The 21,430-nt window shown below is 46.3% G+C and overlaps 2 protein-coding genes and 1 long non-coding RNA gene across 24 annotated transcripts in view; 1 reads left to right on the top strand and 2 right to left on the bottom strand.

Annotated features, from left to right (window-relative positions):
- BRPF3 (bromodomain and PHD finger containing 3) overlaps window positions 1-4,899 on the bottom strand; it is a 34,260-nt gene extending 29,361 nt beyond the window's left edge. For 12 of the 15 annotated variants that reach the window (XM_049833245.1, XM_049833246.1, XM_049833232.1 and 9 more), the window contains exon 1: window positions 4,595-4,742. The gene's annotated coding sequence lies outside the window, so the exon portion shown is untranslated. Of the gene's footprint in view, window positions 1-122; window positions 162-4,594; window positions 4,743-4,768 lie in introns of those variants that run through there. The other 3 variants (XM_049833239.1, XM_049833244.1, XM_049833243.1) reach the window with 3 other exon arrangements.
- Window positions 4,900-5,482: 583 nt separating this feature from the next.
- On the top strand, window positions 5,483-18,273 carry LOC126052500 (uncharacterized). The gene is made up of 3 exons (XR_007510055.1): window positions 5,483-11,206; window positions 15,336-16,074; window positions 18,185-18,273. It is a non-coding gene; the product is annotated as an uncharacterized LOC126052500 (long non-coding RNA).
- Window positions 14,658-21,430, bottom strand: part of MAPK13 (mitogen-activated protein kinase 13) — a 14,948-nt gene continuing 8,175 nt past the window's right edge. For 7 of the 8 annotated variants that reach the window (XM_049833249.1, XM_049833250.1, XM_049833248.1 and 4 more), the window contains 9 exons: window positions 20,978-21,086; window positions 19,891-19,920; window positions 19,405-19,452; window positions 18,356-18,470; window positions 17,940-18,011; window positions 17,320-17,399; window positions 16,763-16,841; window positions 15,299-15,475; window positions 14,658-14,973 (listed from right to left, as the gene is read on the bottom strand). In XM_049833249.1, coding sequence (XP_049689206.1) covers window positions 14,894-14,973; window positions 15,299-15,475; window positions 16,763-16,841; window positions 17,320-17,399; window positions 17,940-18,011; window positions 18,356-18,470; window positions 19,405-19,452; window positions 19,891-19,920; window positions 20,978-21,086 — 790 coding nt within the window. In that variant the 3' untranslated portion in view covers window positions 14,658-14,893. Of the gene's footprint in view, window positions 14,974-15,298; window positions 15,476-16,046; window positions 16,129-16,762; window positions 16,842-17,319; window positions 17,400-17,939; window positions 18,012-18,355; window positions 18,471-19,404; window positions 19,453-19,890; window positions 19,921-20,977; window positions 21,087-21,430 lie in introns of those variants that run through there. The other variant, XM_049833251.1, reaches the window with a different exon arrangement.

Raw genomic sequence — 21,430 nt, 5'->3', positions numbered from 1 at the left:
AGGATGAACGGAGAAACGTAGTGGCTGCTAGATGTGCATTCCTTCTGCTCTTTGGTGGGATCCATGAGGAAGCGAAGGGGAATAAGCATGGGAACAAGCAGCATGGATCCAGATGGACTTACTAGTTTCAGCTCAGCATCAGCCCCCCTGGAGCCACAATCCGTGTTCAGGCACCTGAGCTGGTTCTGCTGGTGCACGGCAGTACGAGCAGGAAAGCAGCAAGACAGCTTCCAGAACGCACCAGGAACTGTGCAATGCTGTGGTATTTGCTCAGAGCCTTAACGAAAAGCCCAAGCCAGCTCTGCCCTCACAAACTGCTAATCAGCAACCCAGATAATCATTTGAGAGTCGGCTCCTAACATTAAGGAGGTGCCCGTCAAGGGGGAGCGGAGCAGAAGCCTGGAGCCGGCAAGATGAGCTGGGGGAGGATGGAGACGTGGAGGCAGAAGCCCAGTGATCTGAGGGTGAAGGAGGGAGGCAGCAAAGAGGGAAAGCGGAAAGGAAGCCAAGTGAGTAATGCAAGTGAGGAGGGCAGTGTCAGGGATGGGAACATGAGTTATGGGAAGAAATGGGCTGGGGCAGAAACAAGCTGAGGGAAGAGGGAGAGGAGACAAAGAAAAGCAAATGTAAAATCTCCCTGAGAAGATAAGTCAGCCCAGAGCTTATCTGTTGCTATGCAGAAGCCTGAATCAGCACCTCACCCTTACAGCAATCCACACTTTCAGCCCCTTTCTGTGGGACCCGCAGACAAGAAAAGACACTGCAAACTCGTAATTCCTATTTAGCCATTGCATTATTTCTGCTCTGTGAAGGACATAGGTCCACAAACCCTCAATCATGTGGGTCAAAGCAAGCAGCACGTCACAGGACCAGGACCTACAAGAAGCCCTGAGCTTATTCCAGAAAGACGCAACAAATTCCAGGAGCAACACGTTTCTCTTGAAAGTACTGGCTTGGTGAACCACAAGATTAAGCGATGATACAACATGTGTCCTAAGAAACAAACAGGCTTTGGGAAAAGTTACCAAACTCTCCTTTGCATCCACAGAAATAAGCTGCAGGTGCCAGTTTCAGTACACACACCCACAGTGATGGAGCCTGTAGGCACAATTTAATTTCAGCTGTAAAACGTGAGATGACAATTTCCACCTGCAAAGATAGGTACCACAAATTTCAGGACCTTTTTTCTTAAAACTCTAATCAGCCACTTGATCAGCAGACTGAAGACATCCAACTGCACTTGTCCCAGCTGAACTCCAATGGTTTCAATCAGTAGGAAAAAAAGAATTTTAAAGTAAGGGTATAAAGGCAACTTGACCATCAAATGGAAAAACTAGAAAATCCTGCTGACTAACAACTGTCTTACAATCCAGGCGGGAACAAGCAAAAAAGATACTGGAGGAAAAAAGATATATGAGCAAAAAAGATATTGGAGGATAAAGTAATCAGCATGAGCTGGCGTTAGCCAGTTGCTGGGAGTGCAGAGGGACAAGCAAATTTCAGCAAAACAAGCACCTAAAAGAAGGGTTATTTTACCTGTTGACAGAAAAAAACAAGGGTACAGAGTTTCTGTTGCTTTAGTGAAACAATCAGTATATTGTCTAGAGAAATTACCCAAAGTGGGCTTTGCACTACAGCAACTGAGTGTCATAAAACAACCCATTTGTAAAACACACAATTACTTAACACTATGCAGAAGCATCTAAAACAGCATGGAAATTGCTGCCAGTGAGAGCTGAGTGCCTGGGATAAGACATGCACCTGGATATTAGGAGAGACACAGCTACCCACCTCCAAAATACCTTGAAAGCAGCAATGAAATGAACTCAGACACACTGAGCTGAACACTGCGACCTTGTCTGCAACAACAGAAACTTCTAAACAGTAATCTAGGAATGTTCTGATCTTCTTGACACACCTGAAAACACCTCCCAGCCATGGATAAAAAAGAATCCCTCCGCAAACAGCATCCATGCATGCTGAAATGCTAAACAGACTTGACTTCAGTGGGGTTAAATGCTATTTCAGCCCATGCTGATTCTGTCCCACCATGGACAAAGGTTGCTGATGTGAAAGCAGAAAGTTCAAACAGTCATCACCACAGTGTGCTCAAGGCTTTCCAAAAACCTCCCATCATCCATTTCCGCTGGATATTGCGCCAGGAGCAGGGGGTGAGGTTCCTAGAGAGCACAACTGAGCAAACAACATAGCTACAACCCACAAAGCCACTGAGGATGAACTTAATTCTACCCCAGGAGTTCAGTCAGGAGCAGTTCAATTCTCCTGAGCAACAGCTTTCACACCTGTGGGCCAGAGATGCCTGGGGGGCTGCAAAAGGTGACTAAAAAAACATGCCTGTCATCAGGAGACTTAAATTTACTACAAAGGAGTCAAAAGCTCCACCGAAAAAAGCTAGAGATCCACGTTTCGAACAACATCACAATACAGGTCCCTATTATACACGCAGCCTGGAAAATCCAGCACAAGTGAATCCCCTAAAGGGCGGGCTAAAAGTTGCCGTGATTTACATCCATGCAACATTGCGCTGGTCATTTCCAAGGGTCAGAGGCACCCTCTCGCACCGCAGAAGACCTCAGTCTCCTTCCCACCCCTCCTTTCCACTGCAGTCCTTCTTTCCAGCCTTCCCACGCTGAACAACCAAGGATTTTCTTTACAGCACCAGGTTTCCTTGCTAACCTGCAGAGGACACAAGGCTGGAGGCTCAAGGCAGTGCTGCTGGGGGAGTTTCCTGGCCCTTTCCAGCATGGCTTGGGGATCCCAGTGAAGAGCTAGGTCCCTCGACAATCAAGATCTTCAGTGATTTGGAGCAAGGAGAAGGCCACCTAGACCTCAGCGGGCCACAGCAAATGGGAACAACGTGGCTCTCATTCCATTTTGGCACACCGTGATTATCAGCATTGGCTACAGCTCATACAGCCCTAAAAAGTTTGGGTTCCAGCATTACCGGAAACTGCCTCTCTCCGGGCCACCAAGTCAAACATGAAGTCTGGAGACATTCCTCCTCATTGCCATCCCATGCTGGCAGCCACGCAGCTCCGGGCAGCCACTTGCTGTTGTTTGCTGGGATTTAAAACCCCTTCCTGCGCCGTGGGGAACAGACACCTACAGAGCTATTCAAGGAACGTGTCCGTAACATAAAGGCAATGAATGCTACATGAAAGAAACAGCCTGGAACAGTCAGAGCCCCCCTTCCACCTTTCTTTTGCCAACTAAAAATGCTGAGCGAGGCTCCTGCCACCCTCGCTGATGTCCCTCCGTGTTCCCGTCATGTCTGTGCTTTCCACAGGCCCATATTCACCCCACACGTCTGCTGAGGGTTTATGCTCCTCATGCCCACGGTGACGCCTACAATGAAGTGTGTCAGTGCTCAGCAGAAGTCACGGAGAGCTGTCAACCCAGCACGTGCCCTGGCACACAGAGAGAATTTTATCAACCCCTGATATTTCTGTAATCAAGTCAAGCTGTGGCACACACCGGGACATGTGCCACACCACAGGAGGGGAAACCCTCGGAGCAGGGAGGGTGCGAGCCATTATGTCAGGCTGCGGATGAAGTTTAAGGTAGAGTCTGGGCTCAGCAACAGATCGTGCATGCCACGAGCTGTGTCTGGCCTCAGCAGTGCTCCGAGAGAACCACCACGCACCACAAGCTGTCTCTGGCCTCAGCAGCAGCTGAGGGAACCATAACATGCCATAAGCTGCATCTGGCCTCAGCAGCAGTGCTCTGAGGGAACCATGACACGCCACGAGTTGTGCCTGGCCTTAGCAGCAGCGACCTGAGGAAACCATGACACGCCACGAGTTGTGCCTGGCCCTAGCAGCACTCTGAAGGAACCACGACATGCCATAAGCTCCTCTCAGGAGCTCCCCTGTGCAGCTAGGGCCACGGGATCCCTGCAGGGAGCCCCAGCCAACAGTCAGCGATCTGGGTCAAGACACAGCAGGGACCGGGACAAAAATAATGCCGCTCCCGACGAAGAAGAAGGCGCGGTGGGTGCGTGCGATGAGCTACGCCGGCCCTCAGCACCGGGCCCTGCCCAGGCGGGCCCACCGCCCCCCGCGGAGCGAAAAAAGTCCCTAAGGAGAAAGGGACCAGGGCGGGGGAGAGCGAGAGAGAGCGCAGGCAGTACCAGAAGTCTATTGGCTGTCGCCGCCGTCCATCCCAGCTCCACCGCCAATAGCAACGTAAGGCTTTGCGGGTCTAAACGGGGCTGCGCTCAGCCCCGCCTGGGCCAATAGCGTGGGAGAAGGTGGGCGGGGCCCCCGCGGACGCCGCGAAGAGGGGGGGCCAAGATGGCGGCAAGGGGGGGGGCCCGGCTGACACGGCGCTGTCCGTTCCCCCTCCCCAGGCGCTCGCCGCCGCCGTCCCCTGCTCGGCGAGGGGCCGCGGACCGCTCCCGCCAAGCGGGGATCGAGCGGGGGCGCGGGGGGAGCCCGCAGGCTGCGGCGAAGCGGCCTCCCCCGGCTCCTTCCCGCCCGCCCGGTCACCTTCCCGCGACCCCGGCGCGGGGGTGTGTGAGGGAGGAGAGACCCCCTGAGGGAAGGGTGTCGCGGCCTCCCGCGCAGCGCTTTACCTGGCCGCCTCAGCGCGCCGCCGCCGCGGCAGTCTCCACCGTTGCCGCCGCCTCCTTTTTGGGGGTATCTTTTTTTTTTTTTTTTTTTTGGCTTTCCTTTTTTTTTTTTTTTTTTTTTTAAATTCTCTCTTTCTCCCTCCCCCCTCCCCTCCCCCCTGGGGCGGACGGGCTCACCCAGCCGGCGGCGGGAGGGGAGGGCACAAGATGTCGGCTCCGTCCGCTCCGGCTACCGCCGCCTCCTCAGCGCCGCCTCCTCATGCCGCTGCCGCCGCTGCTCCCGCCGCTGCCGCTCCGGCCCCGGTGCCGCTTCGCCCCCCCCCCCCCCCCCAACACCCCCCCACCCTCACCTCCCGCCCCCCCCCTCCCCTCCCCGGGGCCCCGCTCGCTCCAGCGCCCCCGCCGCTCCCGGTGCTGTGTGGAGGCGAAGGTGAGGGGGGGGGGCGGTGGAAGCAGGGGACACACGCACAAGATGGAGGCGGCGGTGGCGGCGGCAGCGTAGCCCGGCCGAGCGGCGAGGAAAGGCGGCAGCCAGCGGGCAGGCGGGGGAGGGGGCTGCCGCGTTTCGCGCTTCCCCCCCCCCCCCCCCTTCCCCTCCCGCCGCGGGCAGGGACCGCCCGCCCCTCCCCGGTCCCTTCCCACCCCCGGGCCGCGCGGAGCGGGAGGCCCCCGGGGGCTGCGGGGTGACGGGAAGGAGGCGGGGGGGGGGGGCTGTCATTCGGCGCTGGCCTTACGGCTGGGGAGGGGGGTGTGGGGGAGGCATCACTACCGCCCGCCCCCCCACACCGTCATGCCTGGTGAGACAGAGGGGAGCGGGTGTCCGCAGCACCCCCCCCCCCCTCCCCCGGGGCGGGTTGGCATTTGCTTGGGGTCTTGGGTACAGCCGGGGGGGGGGGGGGGAGGTGGGGAGGTACAGTGCCTTCCTAGGCCGCTGCCTTGCCCCCAGGCCACTGGAGGTGAGCAGCTTGGATTTGTGCCCCAGGCTCATTAGGATGCCTTCATCTTGCAGCCACTTTTTTTGCAGGAGGCATGGGGTCCCCCAAAATGCGCAGGAGCATCGCCAGGTGCCAGAGTCCAACCTAACTGCACCCCCAGAGAGGCTGTAGCCTTGTCTCTGCTACTGTTAGCCAAAACAAGCAACATCGAAGAAACGGTGGGAATAAGAGCCCGTATTTATTTTCTAGTTTGATACTTTCAGGTCCAGATGGCCTTCTAACGTGCGGAGGTGTGACAGGGTGGAAGGACAATGAGAGAGGGACCAAAAGGAAGGAGCAAGGGAGAAGTTATGTTTGCAACTGAAATAAGTGGTGAGATAGGAACTGCAGCGGCTCCTACGCTTATTTTTTATAGAGTGTACCACATACTTGGGCATATGTACACTCCACCTCCCACTCAGATCGTGCAGAGTATTGCACAGTATTACCATCTGAATTTATAGAATTAACTGCTTTCAAAGGAAAAAATGAATGCTATTTCCCCTCATTTACAGTCCAACTATAGATCTTTTGTCTCTTAACGTATGCTAACTGTGGAATCTGAGAGCAGCCAAACAGTCTATGACAGGCCTGTTTTGCAAAGTACTCGGGTTGGACCAGAGCTTGTTGAAGCCTTGAGCATGGGAAAACATGTTACTTAATGCTGAACAGTCTTACATGTCAACCTCTTAAGTACTCCTTTCTGCGTATACTTTTTAAAGAATCTGCTGTTAACATATCAGAACTCAAAAATAAATCATAATATATTCTGTTCTTGTCCTGCATGAAAAATAACCTATCAAAGATTTAGAAATACAGTCCCAATACTCAGTGATTTACAAGAGGATCTCACCTAACCCCTGGAAGAACAGCTATGCAACAGCACAGTCCTAACCGTGAAGGATAAAAAACCAAAATATAGATGTTTCTGCTTCCAAGTTGAGTGTTAAACAGTAAATAAAATTATTTCAGTAACTGATGAGCAACTTCACTGTCTCCTTTTCCTTCTTTATATGAGAACTCGATTTTGATTTTAACAGCAGGTTTTACTTGCATTTTTTCCTAGCACTTTTGGTGCCTTTTTTTAATATGACAAACTTTTGAAACTCCTTCATTTTGACCTCAGTTTTGAAACTTCATACTCTTAGGTTCACACTGGAATTGGCTTATTATAATCACATTAGGTTCCAGTCTTGCAAAGATTTGCATACATGCTTAATGTCAAGCATGTGAATAGCCCTATTAAGTTCAGTAGGGTGACTCGTGTACGAAGCGATGTACAGACATCTCTGAAGATTGAGGGCCATGTGTTACAACATCAAAACAAGTTATCCATCATTTAGTTTTATAATCGAGCTGTGGAACTAATGTGTTATTTGAAAAAAACATTCTGAACTTATCTCAAATCCTAGAGGCACAACTTTATTCAATTTCTTCACACTCTCAGTTTTTAAAGGGTGCAAGTTCAAAACCAGCAATGTCACTTCAAATGAAAGCATCAGCCACGACAGCTCAAACAGAGCTGGGTACCTTCAATGGTATTATCATTTTCTTCATCTTTATTCAAGTATATAAAACATACTTTAAAAGGGGAGAAAATTACATTTGGAATTGAGAACTGACCTTTTTTGTTGATTCATTAAGCCTCAAAAATAAGTAATGTTTGTATCTCTGCTTCAGCTGTTTGTTATGTGGCCTGCTAAAAAGGACCTGTGCACATTAAAGGTTAAAAGCCTGGTATCTCAAAGCGATTAGCCTCAGCTGCTGTTTATTTCAGCTGGATTTGCAAGTGCTCAGCTCCACTTTCTAAGACCCTAGTTTTGTGTGGAGTATAAATAACCTCTCGCTCAGTCTCACTAACTTCAGAGAGGTGACACGAGCACCCAGCACTATCTCCTCAGTGGTGTTCTTTTTTTAATCTTAACATGTAAATCATAGTTTTAAAACCTTTTTTTTCAGGTGAAGTGTTCTGAAGACAGATCTGAAATTATGGTTGATGGTGGAAGAATTTTTATTTTTCCAACCAACGTTGGCTAAAAGGAGTTAACTCACTTTCATTTAACAGAAAATCAATGAGGGTTGAAGATATATACTAACCTTTCAGTATTATTTAACAGAGCGCAATCCAACAAAAAAGGAGTTATCAATCAGCCAAAGTGCTGACTGAATCAGTTGTGAAGCAGCACTGGCTGAACATCACATTAAAAGCTGTATAAACCCATGTGCTCAGAAAATGGCCTTGTAGAAAGAAATCGGGCAAAACAGCCCATAAACCACATTCACCTGGAAACTCTGACATTTTCACAGTGTACTAATGCTGATGGCCTTGAACATAACTGCAATTATGCAGCGAGTGTTCACCCATTTGGGGGAAAAATGAATTAGTACTGGCTATTTTGGTCTTCATTCAATCTTTCTTTCATGTCTTGTTTCTCTTAGTTGGGAAAAGAAAAAGAGCCATAATCACGTTACTAGCCAACACTCCGCTGACCCATGATACAGGAAACTGCAGAGGATTAGGAACGCTTTCCTTGGTTGCTCAGGCAAGAGTGAGACATGGAAATAGGAAAAGGTATTACCAACCTTTGTACAGTATCTCACTAGAGTTCTCAGATGTGTTTATAATTTTCTATGTTTTTCTTCTTTCCCATTATCACATGCTTAAAATCTGAAAATTATTTGTTTGGTCTATAGGATAAAATAAACATATGGTTTTCTAAGAGGCTCGAGATATTTTCAAAGCTCTGCACTGAAAGGTTTCTGGGTGGTGTCCAAAACATGGCAAGTATTGCGTCTCTTAAAAAATCCTGATAATTTTGTGGTGTCTCTTAAGAAAGGAAAAAAAAAAATAAATCATTGCTTCATCTGCTTTTTCTTTCCCACTTACATCTGGAAGTACCTCATAAATATGTCCCATAAAGATGCAACTTCACAGACCTAATTAGCTGTCAAAAAAAACTTACATAGAAAGATTGTTTACAATGAAGGCTTCACTTTCCAAATAGTAGAAAAACTGCTTAGATAATAAACTCAGAAATAAATGTAGGAATAACAAGTAAATAGTATTTCAAGATAAACATCTGTATGTTATATGAGACAGGCACAAAAATTCTATCCATAGAAATTTTTATCATACATCCTTATATGAACAGCAAACATATTCCTGGCTGGCCTAATTTATGGAATTTTGGATGTTCACTTAAAGGCCGAGTGATTTTTATCACTCAGTTTTGTATTTTTAAGTATGTAAACTACGCCGGGGAAAAAAACATAACGAAAGGAATGTACATCAGTTATGTGTCAGTGTGGGTCATCTAACAGGTGCACCTGCACCTCGGCACAAGATAATTTCTTCTTTGACTAACAGGGTCAGGTTTGTCTGTCAGGGTCACACCCCCCCTCTGTTTCTTGTCCTGATTTTGAAGTATTTTACACATTGGCCTGAGTCACCAGCTCTGTCAAGCAGGTGTTTTTCAAACTCCTTTCATGAAATGTGAATATGATTTATTTTTTTTTTCCTTCAAATAGCTCATTCCTCTTCATTGAAGCATGTCCTCAGATGCCGTACGAGCACTGGAATGGTTGGTCTTTACAAACAGACACTGTCTTTCCGCTACCAACCTGCTACATTTCCTGCTATCTATTTTGAGTTACTACCTGGTACATACCATGAAAAACAAATACATGCACACCTCCAGGTTCCCGGGCTTGCAGAGCATCGGCTCCCTGCATTTGGCAGGATATTGGGAATTGCAGAAGAAATAGTGTTTGGCTCTTGGACAGTGTGCTGTCGCTGTACAGGGTTAGTGGGTGAATGAATGAAACCAGCGCGTGGAGCCCACACACCAGCTGCTGAGATTGCTCTCGCAATTTCAGAGCATTCAGTGTAAGCTCTCAAAAGAGAAAACCTACTGAGAAACCCAGTCCCTGAAACACAAAATATTTTCTGGAAGTGTATTCAACAGAAAGACTGATACTGAAGAGACTTTACATGCTATCCCTGAAACAAGTGGGATTAATATTTTCTCTCACTAACAGCAAAATCTACGTACCCCAATCAGTTGTTTTCACACTTGTTCTTCTCACAGTCGTTCGCATCAGAAGTACTCGTTGCCTCTTCTGTGCTTGTCCTCTGGACAGACAGACAATTCCCAAAGGGCATCTCAGGTTATTCTTTAAAACTATGGGGGCTCCTTTGCAACTACCAGTAGACTGCTCAGTACATTATTTTACCATGAAGATGTTTTCTCCCTCAGCCATCATTAGAGAGAGCCAGGAAACTCCAATCCTCTTCAGGGCTGCCTATCCACTTTTGAAGAGGAGCAAGATGATTAAGAAATCACACCTTAAATTCCCATTTAAAGTGGTTTAGGAGTTCTGTCTGAATGGGTTCTTCACCTTAACAGATGACTCTGAAAGAAAGCTGAATACCCTAGAAGTCTCTATAGATTTACTCAATTTTTCTCTGCAAGATTGAGCTTTTAAGACTCTTCTCTGCCTCTCTGTGTCCACAGCTATACATAGTCAGGAGGCCAGCCTGCCTCACCCACAGTCCTGAGACATCCCCCTATGCGTCTGCACACACTCACCTGGATGATGACCCTCCACTGCTAACCACCAAGCCTCATTTTACCAGGGAATAGGCAGCTCTAAACATCCGCAGCTCTCCGAGACGTTTATGGCAGCCAAAGAGAGCTCCTCTCTGACCTCTGTTAAAGATTACACAGTGGACATGGCAGCCAAGTCAGATGCCAGGTTCAAAAGGGCCATATTTCGACTGCTGTTTGACCGATGCAGCTGGAACTTCTCCTTTCCACCGTTCAAGGAAAACGCAGGTTGTCCCACATTTCAGAAGAAGAAAGGATGGTCCCTTGCTCTCATCAAGCTGGGGTTTTTCAAGACAGAGTCAGCAGGACACCATGCGTGTCCTCCAGCCCAGCTCTTCAGTGTGCTACATAACGAAAACATTGAATTTCAAGGAAATTGAGGGAACATCACAATGGTTCTGTGCTCACTGTCCCTACCTAAGAGCGGAGTGAGGCAGAAGGCTTGTACATGGCCCAGAGAGATATGAGCCAAGGGAAACAGCATCTCATCAGCACGGAGCATCTGTACAGCTACAGTAGGATAACACCAACACTGTCATATCAAAAAGCTACAGTCACTGGGGGTTATCGCGAGTACTACATGGCATGAGCTGCAACAGAGAGACAGCCAAGAAACATGACGTCACCTTGTCCAGTTCCCAGTGGAGATGAGAGCTCAGAAAATTCTGACAATGTTGCAGTTTTCCCTTATTTGAGGTCTGTACAGCAAAACTGGATATCACTTAAGGCAAAGAAGTAAATTAGAGAGTACTGAAAGCGTGCAGCCTGGCTAAACCAAACCAAAATGACTCAGCAGCTACAGAAGGGGTGGAAAGTTAAGAAATAACTGCATATATTACTGAATTCATATACCTTCTCAACAAATACTTTTCTATAGCCCTGGGGACTGCGTGCTCTAAACTCTCACACAGAGAAGACACTTGGCTCTTGGAACATGTCCCTTAGGATGGACTGTGGAAAGACTGGCTGAACCTGACTGACCATAATAAGGAAGATGATGCCAACTAAGAAGATATTTACACTGCAGTCCAAAGGTATTATCACAACTAACAGTCATACCCACCTAGCATTGAACTATCTAGTGACTACGTCAATAAGCCATGGATCTGCAGATACACCAGATTCAGCACAGGCTGAAAAACTTTCTGAAGATGCTGAGTAAATATGCAGACTTAACTTGTGCTGAGCTCCTCGCTACTTTACAGACTGTGCTATTAATACCAAGCTCATTAGCTAAAAGCTAGTTTAGATACACTTGCATGAGCCGCAGTCACACCTCTGGATTGCAGGGTGGGTCTGTGCGTTGCTACCAACGTACAGGAAAGGATTTGGGATGTGATTGCAGTAATTTGGAGATATTTGTAGGTTTTGCTGTCAACTGCAGGCAGAATACATTGGCAAGAGATCTTAAGAGCTGGACAGCACCAGAGTCACTATGTATGCACTTCTGCAACCAAACAGCTCTAATGATATAGCACCCGCAATCGTAGGGAAAATCGTAGGTCCAAAACAGATCTATATTCGTATACAAACTTTTCACATCTGACAAACCTGTGGTTACTGCTGGCGAGCCTTACACTTGATAGCTTCCCAGAACACCCCTGCAAAAAAGACCGCCTGTGTAAGTCTGAGCTCCTGTGCAGACTCTTGTCAGGCCACAGAAGGTATTGAACTTGAGTGAATCATAGCTCCATTACTGTTCAAGCTTTTCTCTGCACTAACATTGGTATGTAGGGACATGTAACCTATCCAGAGGTTTATCAGAGTCCATTCAAGAAAACTAATAATTTCCATCCATCAGCAAAGCTGCAGGTAGATGCCTGATTAGAGAATCACTCTTTACAGATGACTGTGCACTTGCAACCTGCTCAGCAGAAAACTGTCTTTTTTTGTAAGTACCTCTATAAATTTTGGGTTAGCAATTAGTGTTTCCAGGACTGTGATAATTAACCAAAGTGATGTTTAAAGGAATATGTGACAGGTTGGGGGGGCGTCCTAATACATATTTAAAGATTTTTTTGTGGGAGTGAAGCATACTCATTCATATTTTGAGCAGGAATATATAAAGGCCTGTCAGAGGAAAGAATCTATTCTGTTGCACTGCAGAGGGGGGATAAATAGACCCCAAAGATGCCATTGTATTTAGGAAAGTTCAGTAATTAACTGTTTAGCATATGAACAATGAGAATTTCCAAGCAAAAAGGAGGAAGGGAAAAGTCCTCCAAAAAATAGTGTCCAATCTCCTGGTCTCAAAAGTGACAAAGGATCACGTCACCACCTCAGATACCAGTGGTCAAGACCTAGCAGTTACAGTGCTTCAGAATAAGCCACACAAGTGCATATGGGCTGTATTTCGAAAGGACTAATGAGAGGTATTGTCTACAAGATCATCAAGATGTATTAGAAAGAGGGCTATCACAGAGAGCCAGGAATTTACACAACAAAAGTATCAGACTTCAGAACTACCTTGGAGTTCCCTTACTCCCCAAAATCCTGCTCTTCCACATTTGCCACCCTGGCATATCCCACCCCAGCGATAAGTTATACTTTGTTTCTGAAGCACGAGTGTTTAGGTGCTCATAGGAGACCCAAACTCACCAAGACAAGAAGGTGCGGACACAGTTGTAATAACACTGCAGTCACTTTCAGATCCCATTTGCTTATTTTGTAATTATTCTTCATCTCTCCTCTGTTCTAATGGTAATAACACTTAGAGCAAACACCTATGTACTTGAGTGGTGGCTTGGGACATACTGATGCATATGCATCAAAAAATGCCAGCCTTCAGATGATATCAGTATATCTCCAGTACATCAAATTACTTTAAAGATCAAAACATACTTTTAAATTTGAATGACTTAGCGTATTGTAGAACCAAAAGATGGAACAAACTTCCCCTGGAGGGAGAATCCTGATGACTGGCTGGTTGGTCTGCGTTCATAAAACCACCTCCCTTTGTGTATGTATCGTACTCTTATCTTGATGCTATCTGAACACCTTGCCAAAGCAATTAAATCCAGGCAGGTTGGCTGGATTTTCTCACATCATCCTATATTTTTTTCTTGTTCACATCCAGGAGCAAAAAAGAGATTATTGTGTTGTTTTTCATCTCGTATAAAACTCTATCTACTAAAGAAACCGTCTTAGAGCAGGGCTGGATACAGCTGGCTGGGGACATACGCTCACCCCAGCTGAGTGCCACCAGCACTGCACAGTCCCACCCTGTCTCACGTGGGGACTCTGAGCATCTCAGAGAAGCCAATTTCTTGCAGCCATCAAGAATTACTCAATAAGTAGGTGAATTAATTAAAATTCGCTAGACAAATAAGAAATGTAAAACCTCAATGACAGTGCAGTAAAAGGAATCTGTGAAGCACTTATTCACAAGGATATTTTTTAGCCTGTAGTAGTTTTTGTGAGATATTCTATTTAATAGGATTATCTTAGATGCAATTTATAATGATGCTGAGTGAAGGAGCTAATCTGATACTAAGAAACTGAGGTATCAGAACTTATTTTCTGTGCTCACCGAGTTGAATTATTGTGTTCCTCTTTCTGCTAATGCTGGATTGGTCATGCAACATACTTTTCTGCTCCCCCCCCCCCCCAAATATATGAACTTTTTTTTTTAGTTAGTTTCAGAGCTGAGCCTTAGGATTGGCAATTGACTAGTTTCCAAATTATCAGTTTAAATGTCTCTTCTTATTGAGGAACGAGCAGCTGTTAAAGAGAACTGGTTTAACTAATCCCGCAGGACAGAAGGAATGAGAATATAAGGGGTCACATCACTGGGCTGTGTAAGGAAACACCAGCCCTGCTGAGAGATAAAGGCAGCCTGGAGCAGGCAGGGTGATGCAGGGGAGAGGGTGCTCAGGGAGAGATAAGCACGGTGAGGAGAGAACAGTTGGGGAAAGGAAAGGGCAGCAGGACTATTAGATTATAACCCAGCTCCTTGGGACACCCAGTCTATGAATGTGGGAAATGGCCTTGAATTCCCAGGACGTGTTTGCAGCTAGCAATAAGGAGGAGACAGCACTGATCAAAGCCCAGGGAATGAAATAAGCACAGCAAAAAAGAGGAGGCAGTGGCTGTCCAGAGGGGTAGCACCCTAGCAGGGAGTTGTGTGTATAGCAAGAAGCTGGAGCTGCTCTGAACACAGATCAATCCCATGATCAGCTGGATTGCCATGGTGTCCTGGAGCTGACACCATCCCAGCAACCTTGCTGTGCTGGATGCTGTTTGACTGCTCAGGGAAAGGGGATGCACTCAGAGTTAGATTGGATAAAGTCTTGTTATGCTGAATTTCACTATTTCTGATTATTTTGCTTGGGACTTACTTCCCAGATGATTTTACCTTTTTCTTTACCTTATCCATAATTAATGTACTAAAACCTGCGCTTGGAAAGACTAATGAGAAGGGAGCAATGAAACTCCTGCTCTCTCAAGTTGGCAAATATATTAAAAAAAAAAAACCAGAAACGCCAGTTAAAATTCTCCCACTTAAATATATTCTCATTGAAACTTTATCTTTTGTGTTGAAAATTGTTTGGGGTCTTCCCCATTTAGTAGAACAAAGTCCAATGCCCGCAGCACAGTGTCATCCTTGTGCTAGCACACAGAGAAGTCCCACGGGCCAAATGACGGCCACCAGCAAGGCAGCGTGGAGTAAATCCGATCCATCTTGCAGGAGAAGTGAATCCCAGCCACAGCTGCACTGGTTGTTATAATGACATCCCACTTCGCTTCTTTGAGTCCTTCCGTGCAATGGGACTGAAGGACAAGATCTCCTTGTAAATATGCTCTTGAAAAACAGAACAAAATAACCATGAGTGTGTTATTTTAGAGGACACAAATGAGAGTTTGAATGTTGTATGTGCAGAGAGGAGGTATTCAGTGGAGAGGATATGGCAGGTACAAGCTGGAACAGATAGACAAAGCAGAGAGGCAAAAAAAGTCTGAAGAGCTGGAGAGATCTTTGCTGAATGCATAAAAGCAAGAGCAAGGCAAGGGAGTCGATCATTGAGGCACCAGCAGGCAATCGCAGCCTTACTCAGCATATGCACAGGAAAGAGAGAGAGGTAGGAAAGTCCCGTGTTAGACAGGAACTTCAAAGATAAACATCTTACTTCTCCACTCATCTGTCGAAAGCTTTTCGTGTTCCAGAGAATCATCATAGGACTGTTGCGCTTCTGTCTCCTCCTCAACATCTCGGAACTGGTCGAAATAGGGGTGAGCCAACGCCTCTGTCGCTGTAAGGCGCTTTTCCACATCAAGCTGCAACATCTTGTCAAGCAGGTCCACTGCTGTAGAAGAAGACAGGAACAGGGCTAAGCATGGTACGACGGAGAACAGGCACCCTGTGCATGAAGCCTGCAAGTGACGGGACTAGTGTTTCCAGTACCACATCTCCAGACCTAAAAATGAAAGAGATTCCTCAACCTGGCCAAGGTAGCATGGAGCTCCTGCCAGTGGGGATGCAAAGTCTGCCCAACAGCAGCCTCAGGGAGCTCTTGCTAACAGAACTGGAGGTGTAAATTGTGCAGAAATAACAAATTAGTCTTGAATAAGCCTTGCTGCACAGATGGGGCAAGAGCAAATCAGTAACTTCAAGGTATTTTTCAGTTTTAATCATTTGCTTTCACTCTGACCCCCACAACTCAAAGTAGTCTTAACACAAGTAATCTACATAGAGATCTATACATCCCTGGTAAACAGGAAGGAAGGAAACTCAGATACCAACTAGTCCGTCAGCCCCGTTCCCCCTTGGTTTTAACATCTTAATGCTTTCTTCCTTTCAGCTTTTAGAAGAGTTTTTCTCGCTCTCAAATCTAACCTACTTGGGAAAAGAGCTCCTTGTAAGAGATCAATTTTTACCCTGAAAATTCCACATCTCAGCTGCCTGGTAAGCATCGATAGATCCAGGTGTTCAACAAACAGTTAGGATCTAAGCTGTACTCTAAAAAAAAATAAAATAAAAAAATTACTGGAGTGGACTGGGGGGGGCTCTCTTGGCACTTTATCAAAACCTATGATGCCTTAGATGTGGGGCTGGGAAATAATAATGAAAAAGAAGAGCTACTTTGATTACCTAAATGCAACTGATCATAATATCACCTGCTTGGCTGCAAGCAACAACCTCTGGAAGCCAATATCAGCCAAAATTCATCCCAACCCTCATACCAAGTGGAGCTGATATATGCAACTGTCCTCATCCCATAATTTCCATCCCACAACCTAGACATCCTGTTATATCCAGCACCCGCTCTGTTCTGGCTTGTTGATATGAGAGTCAGAAGTTTATCTCTTCCCTAAATACTGTATGTTACAGGCTGCGTCATTTTAAAAAGAAAAAAAAGAAAAAAAAAGTAAATGGCTAAGAATAGCAGAACATCACCATTGTAATGCCAATAAAGAATCTTTTTGCTTTTAATTCATACATATGTGCCCTGGGGAGGGGCAGGGGCACAACTTGCAAGGGAGAAAGTAGCAAGAAATTATGAGAAAGAGGAAAAATAAGATTGGAGCCGTGGCAGTCAGCCTGCCTCCTTTCCAGCTGTGAAAACTCATGAGAAACACTGGACATGACTTACCCTGAGGATTGGCTTTGGGGAAAAGCACAGACAAATCCTTCTTGGGGATTTTAGGAAGGGACTTGATATAACTCTTGGCCTGAAAGAGAAAGGAAAATTTACTGCACGTGGACAAGTGCGAGGGGGCTGTGAAATACAGCTCTTGGGTCTCATGGCTCAGATGAGCCAAGGCAAATGAAGAGAATGGCAAGTCATCCCAGATGGCACATTTCAGTGACCAGTTTGCAAGGAACTATTTTTATCAATTGAGATACAGAAATATTCCTGCTTTAAGGGCCAAACTAGAGAACAGAGGAGGTTGGTGGTTTGCTGGGGTGTCGGGCACCTCACCCAGGAGTGCCTGCAATCCGCACCAGTTCCCAATGCAATGCCAAATCCATCAGATGCGCCACTAGCAAAGAGAAACATCTTCCCTGCCAAGGGGAAAAGACTGCTGTCACTCTTCTTCACTGCTGCTGTAGAAGCAACACCTCTCCCATCTCAAAGACACAGCCAAGTTAACCTCTCCCCACTACACCTCTGCCAGCAAGACCTGAATCCACAGTGAACTTTCTTACCGCTTTGTCCTCCAGCTTGTCCACAAAGTCTTCTCCCGGATGCCCCGTTACTTTCAGGATCTGAGTTAGTTGATCTAGGTCTGGCAGATTGCGTTAAAGATCACCTGCCTAGGAGCAAGCCGTGGACAGCCCCCAACAGCTCAGCCTGTGGGCTGGGTGCCAGAAAGCCCAAGGACCTGTGGCAGCTTCGAGTAGGTTACGATACAAACCCAACAGAGCCACACAAGCAGAGACTCATTAGACTGGCAAAAAGAGCTCCAAGGCTTTTTTCCTGGGATACCAGTTTCATCAACAGATAATTTTGCTGGCACAACTGTGCCAGGGCGTATACCCGTGGCCTTGGGGGAAACACAAGGGTTTGGGGATGGAGCTATGGTCACACAGGGTTAGACTGCTGATGTAGAGCACGTGGCCAGCACAGAGGTGTATTTCTAAGGGTGGCTTGGCCCCCTCCTATGTCCTCTCTGTTTTCCTCACCAAAAAGACGGGTCCCTGCGATTCCTTCCTGGTAAACCAGACTGACACCTATTTTTCTCAGTAGCTTCATTCATAAAAGCCCTTCCACACACCCCAAGAATTATTACTCCCCCCCAGGGAAAAGGTTCAGCTTGAAAGGATACAGTCTTTTCCTTTAAACAGCGTTTTTCCAGTCAGCATTTCTGCCATGATACAGCCGATAGACCAGATATCCACTGTTCAGAGAGAAAAAGGAGAAAAAAGAAGAAAAAAAGGGACGGTAAAAAGGCAGCAGTGATTGCTGGGGCTGTTGCTTGCAGCAGGCACCGATTTAAATTTCACTTCCATTTTCCACCCTCCCCTGTTCTTTCTACGCTGCTAAAATCTCTGCTTTCATCATTTCCCGCAGGCAGTAGCTTTGGGAGTCATGCGACAGCTTTGGGACTTGCTCTGCTCCAGGGAACACTGATGATAAAGAAGAAAAACATCTGGAGGATTACGTGAGATTTGACCCAGGTGTGACAGCGGAATCCCCAGGCTTGTCACCAGACAGTCACACTGCTGAAGCAAGACAGCTCACCTGTCTGGTTGTAATGCATCCAGTTCAGAATGACTTCTGGGGCTCTGTACCAGCGCGTAACCACGTAGCCGGTCATTTCAGCATCGGTGTGTCTGGCCAAGCCAAAATCCAAGATCTGCAGTTCACCAAAGGAAGAGGGAGAAGGAATGGCAGGAAAGAAAAGAGAAATCCTACGGGCAAGTGAGAATCTAATTCTAAGAAGAAATGAAGCAGATCCAATCAGATAATAATGAAGCTCCAACTACACCACAGGCACCCACGGGACGGTTCAAAGAACTAACAGGTTTGTCTTAATTCCACCTAAATTGCAAGCCGGCTGCAAAATCAGTTGTTGCGTGAAGAGTCTGCTAAAAGGATCGGTGCTGTGTGCTACCTGGAAGGTCACTTCCTTTCTTGAAGCTTAAGTTTCAACTCTATGACCTTTATTTAATTGAGTTGTTCTATAGCCTGGTGGCAGAGGCATGCTCCCAGGCCACCACAACTCAGCCTTTCCTATAAAAACACCTTGCAGCTGATAGGGGATGGCCTCTCCCTCAATACTGGAGATGAACATAGCTTGACCCAACCTTTACAGGCAATGGAACCATTCTCTCTAATAAACTTTACAGAAAATATGCGCTAGAGTGCCGCACCAGCAAGTTGCAAGCCAACCCTTTAGAGCAATACTGAAAATAACTTTGGATTCACAACCATCCTGTCAATGAGAACCAAAGGGTAACTGTGGTTGAATCCAGTTATCCTTCAGGGATCGTTCACCTAATGCAAGTATTGCTCAGCAGTCTTGAATTTATTTAGGAAGTCATTACGAACTGCCGTGCCACAGGAATTATGGCGACAGGATGTTCATTCCAAGTCTTGGGCCCTGATTCAGCAAGTTACATCAGCAGGTGAGTATTTCCCATTGCTTGCAACTGCCAAGTAATGAAATGCCTCGAACTGAGTCTCGGAAGGCAAGAGGAAACATGATGGTGCCGAATTCCTGCCGGCAGAGCAGTTCCTCCACGATCCAATATACTACGTGCTACAAAGTGTGGTGCTTTTACACCTACCTTTAGCTGACAGTCTTCATTCACAGCCAGGTTGCCGGGCTTCAGGTCCTACAATGGACAAGAGCAGAATAATAAGATGGTTTGATTTGCAATGCATCAACACGAGCCTCAGCCAAATCTCTGCTTGCCTTTGATGGGGTCCTATAACATCCTGAGTTCAGTATTGATACAGCAAAGACACCATGCCTGCTCTACTGTACAGCTTTACATTACTATTCTATTTTTTCTGAAACAGTTTTAATTGAAAAAGCATCATAAAATGCTTCTCAGCTCATCAGAAAATACCACGTTTCCTCAAAATGCTGCACAAATGAGCAAATCCAAACACATATAGGATGTAGGAGGGAAAAGAGGGAGGATGCCAGAGAGACCTTAGAGCAGATGAGGCTATTAGTGAAAAGTTGTTTAGGAATTTATTAACTTTACAGCCAAGCTGTGTTTCTCCTGAACAGACAAAAGAGAGAGTAAGAGTGCACACGGACTTACCCTGTGGATGATGCCGGCTGAATGAATATACTGCAATAAAAAGAGGAGCCACAATGTGAGCACCAGCAGACAAGACTTTCTGTTCTCCAGCAGAGAAACGAGAGCTACAAACAAGAGCTTGCTGAGAACACAACTCTGCAGCCTGCTGCAGGGCCCTGGCCCCCAGGGCAGCAGTTTGAAATGAAATCTCTGCATTGAAATTCTGACGGTATTTGCAATGATATTGCCAGTCTAAAGAGAGGCATAGAGCAGAAGAGGAGGTATGGAGCAATAGTTCCTCAGAGCACGTACACTAACAGCTTCAAACTATCAAACAAAGGCATCAGGATTACAGGGAGGAACATGGTCAGTAGACGACATGAAAACTTTATTATTTTGGGTGTTAAACCATGTGAAAAAAAATCTCATCATTAAAACACAAAATTGCAAAAACTGACTGCATGGCTTTTATCACACCAGTTAAATCTGTGTGTTCTTCCCCCCATTATTTAAACTCAAGATAACAGTGATCAGGGGAAAGGTGTTATTAAGGTGAAATCATCAATGCCTTTAAGCCACTGCTTTGGCTCCGGGTGAAGGATGTTACAGACAGCAGCATTAAGACACTGTCTCTACATCCCAGGGTTTGCAGTGATTCCTTTCTGTTCTCTCGAAGCCAGTTACAGCAGCATATTCCTTCCTTATCCTACTGAACAGAAAATTATTCCCTCCATCTTCTCCCCTGAGAGTGTCTGTTAGGAATTCAGCAGAAGCTCCCATTGCTACCAGCCTCTTCCTTTCTACACAGAGTTTTGCTGAGGGTTTTGGCAAGTCAAAGAGCGACACAACTGCTGTCACAGAAAAACCATCGCAAGGTCTATGACTGTGGATTGCTTCGATACCCGATTGACTGATGTGAACAAGCAGTCATTTTATTGATGTGTGCTGGAACAAGAGTAGTTCAACAGCAAATATCTGTTCTCAGGCAATGCCATAAACCCCCCAAATCTCCCTATACAGTGTTGGAAGGGAGTTTAGTTATGGTCAACCCAGAGGTGATGTGTAGAGGAGACACAGGGAGTCACTAAACTCCTCCAGACCCACCTACCTTCAGCCCTTTCAGCATTTGGTAGACCAGGTACTGGATCTTTTCATCACTGAATTCCTGTCCCATGATCTTTTGTAAATCTGTCCGCATGTATGGCATCACCAGGTAGCTAAAAGGCAGTAAGACAAGGCCCTGAGTCTAGAAGAAAAACACAGGGAACCAGGCTAGCCTTGTTCTCACTTGGTTTTGGGGGGTTTTTTTGGCTGTGTAACTTACTGTAACTAAGATGAGTTGTGGTGACAGTGTTCCTGGCTAACTAGCATAGCCTGCAGTAACGCTGGGATTTCAGCCTGCTCTGAAAATTGCTCTTTCTTCTCCCCTTAAATCAGATATCTGATGTCAAGTAAGAACAAGGATCTTCCAGCTTTAACGATCCTGAATTAGTTTAGACCTCAAGTGATGTTCAGTTTGGGACAGCCTTACACCATCTGGGAGCTGAAACATCTTGCACAG

Source organism: Accipiter gentilis, chromosome 29 (assembly GCF_929443795.1).
Source record: "Accipiter gentilis chromosome 29, bAccGen1.1, whole genome shotgun sequence".
NCBI lineage: Eukaryota > Metazoa > Chordata > Aves > Accipitriformes > Accipitridae > Astur > Astur gentilis.
Note: the sequence above shows the minus strand (reverse complement) of the source record. Positions and strands in the feature narration are given on the sequence as shown.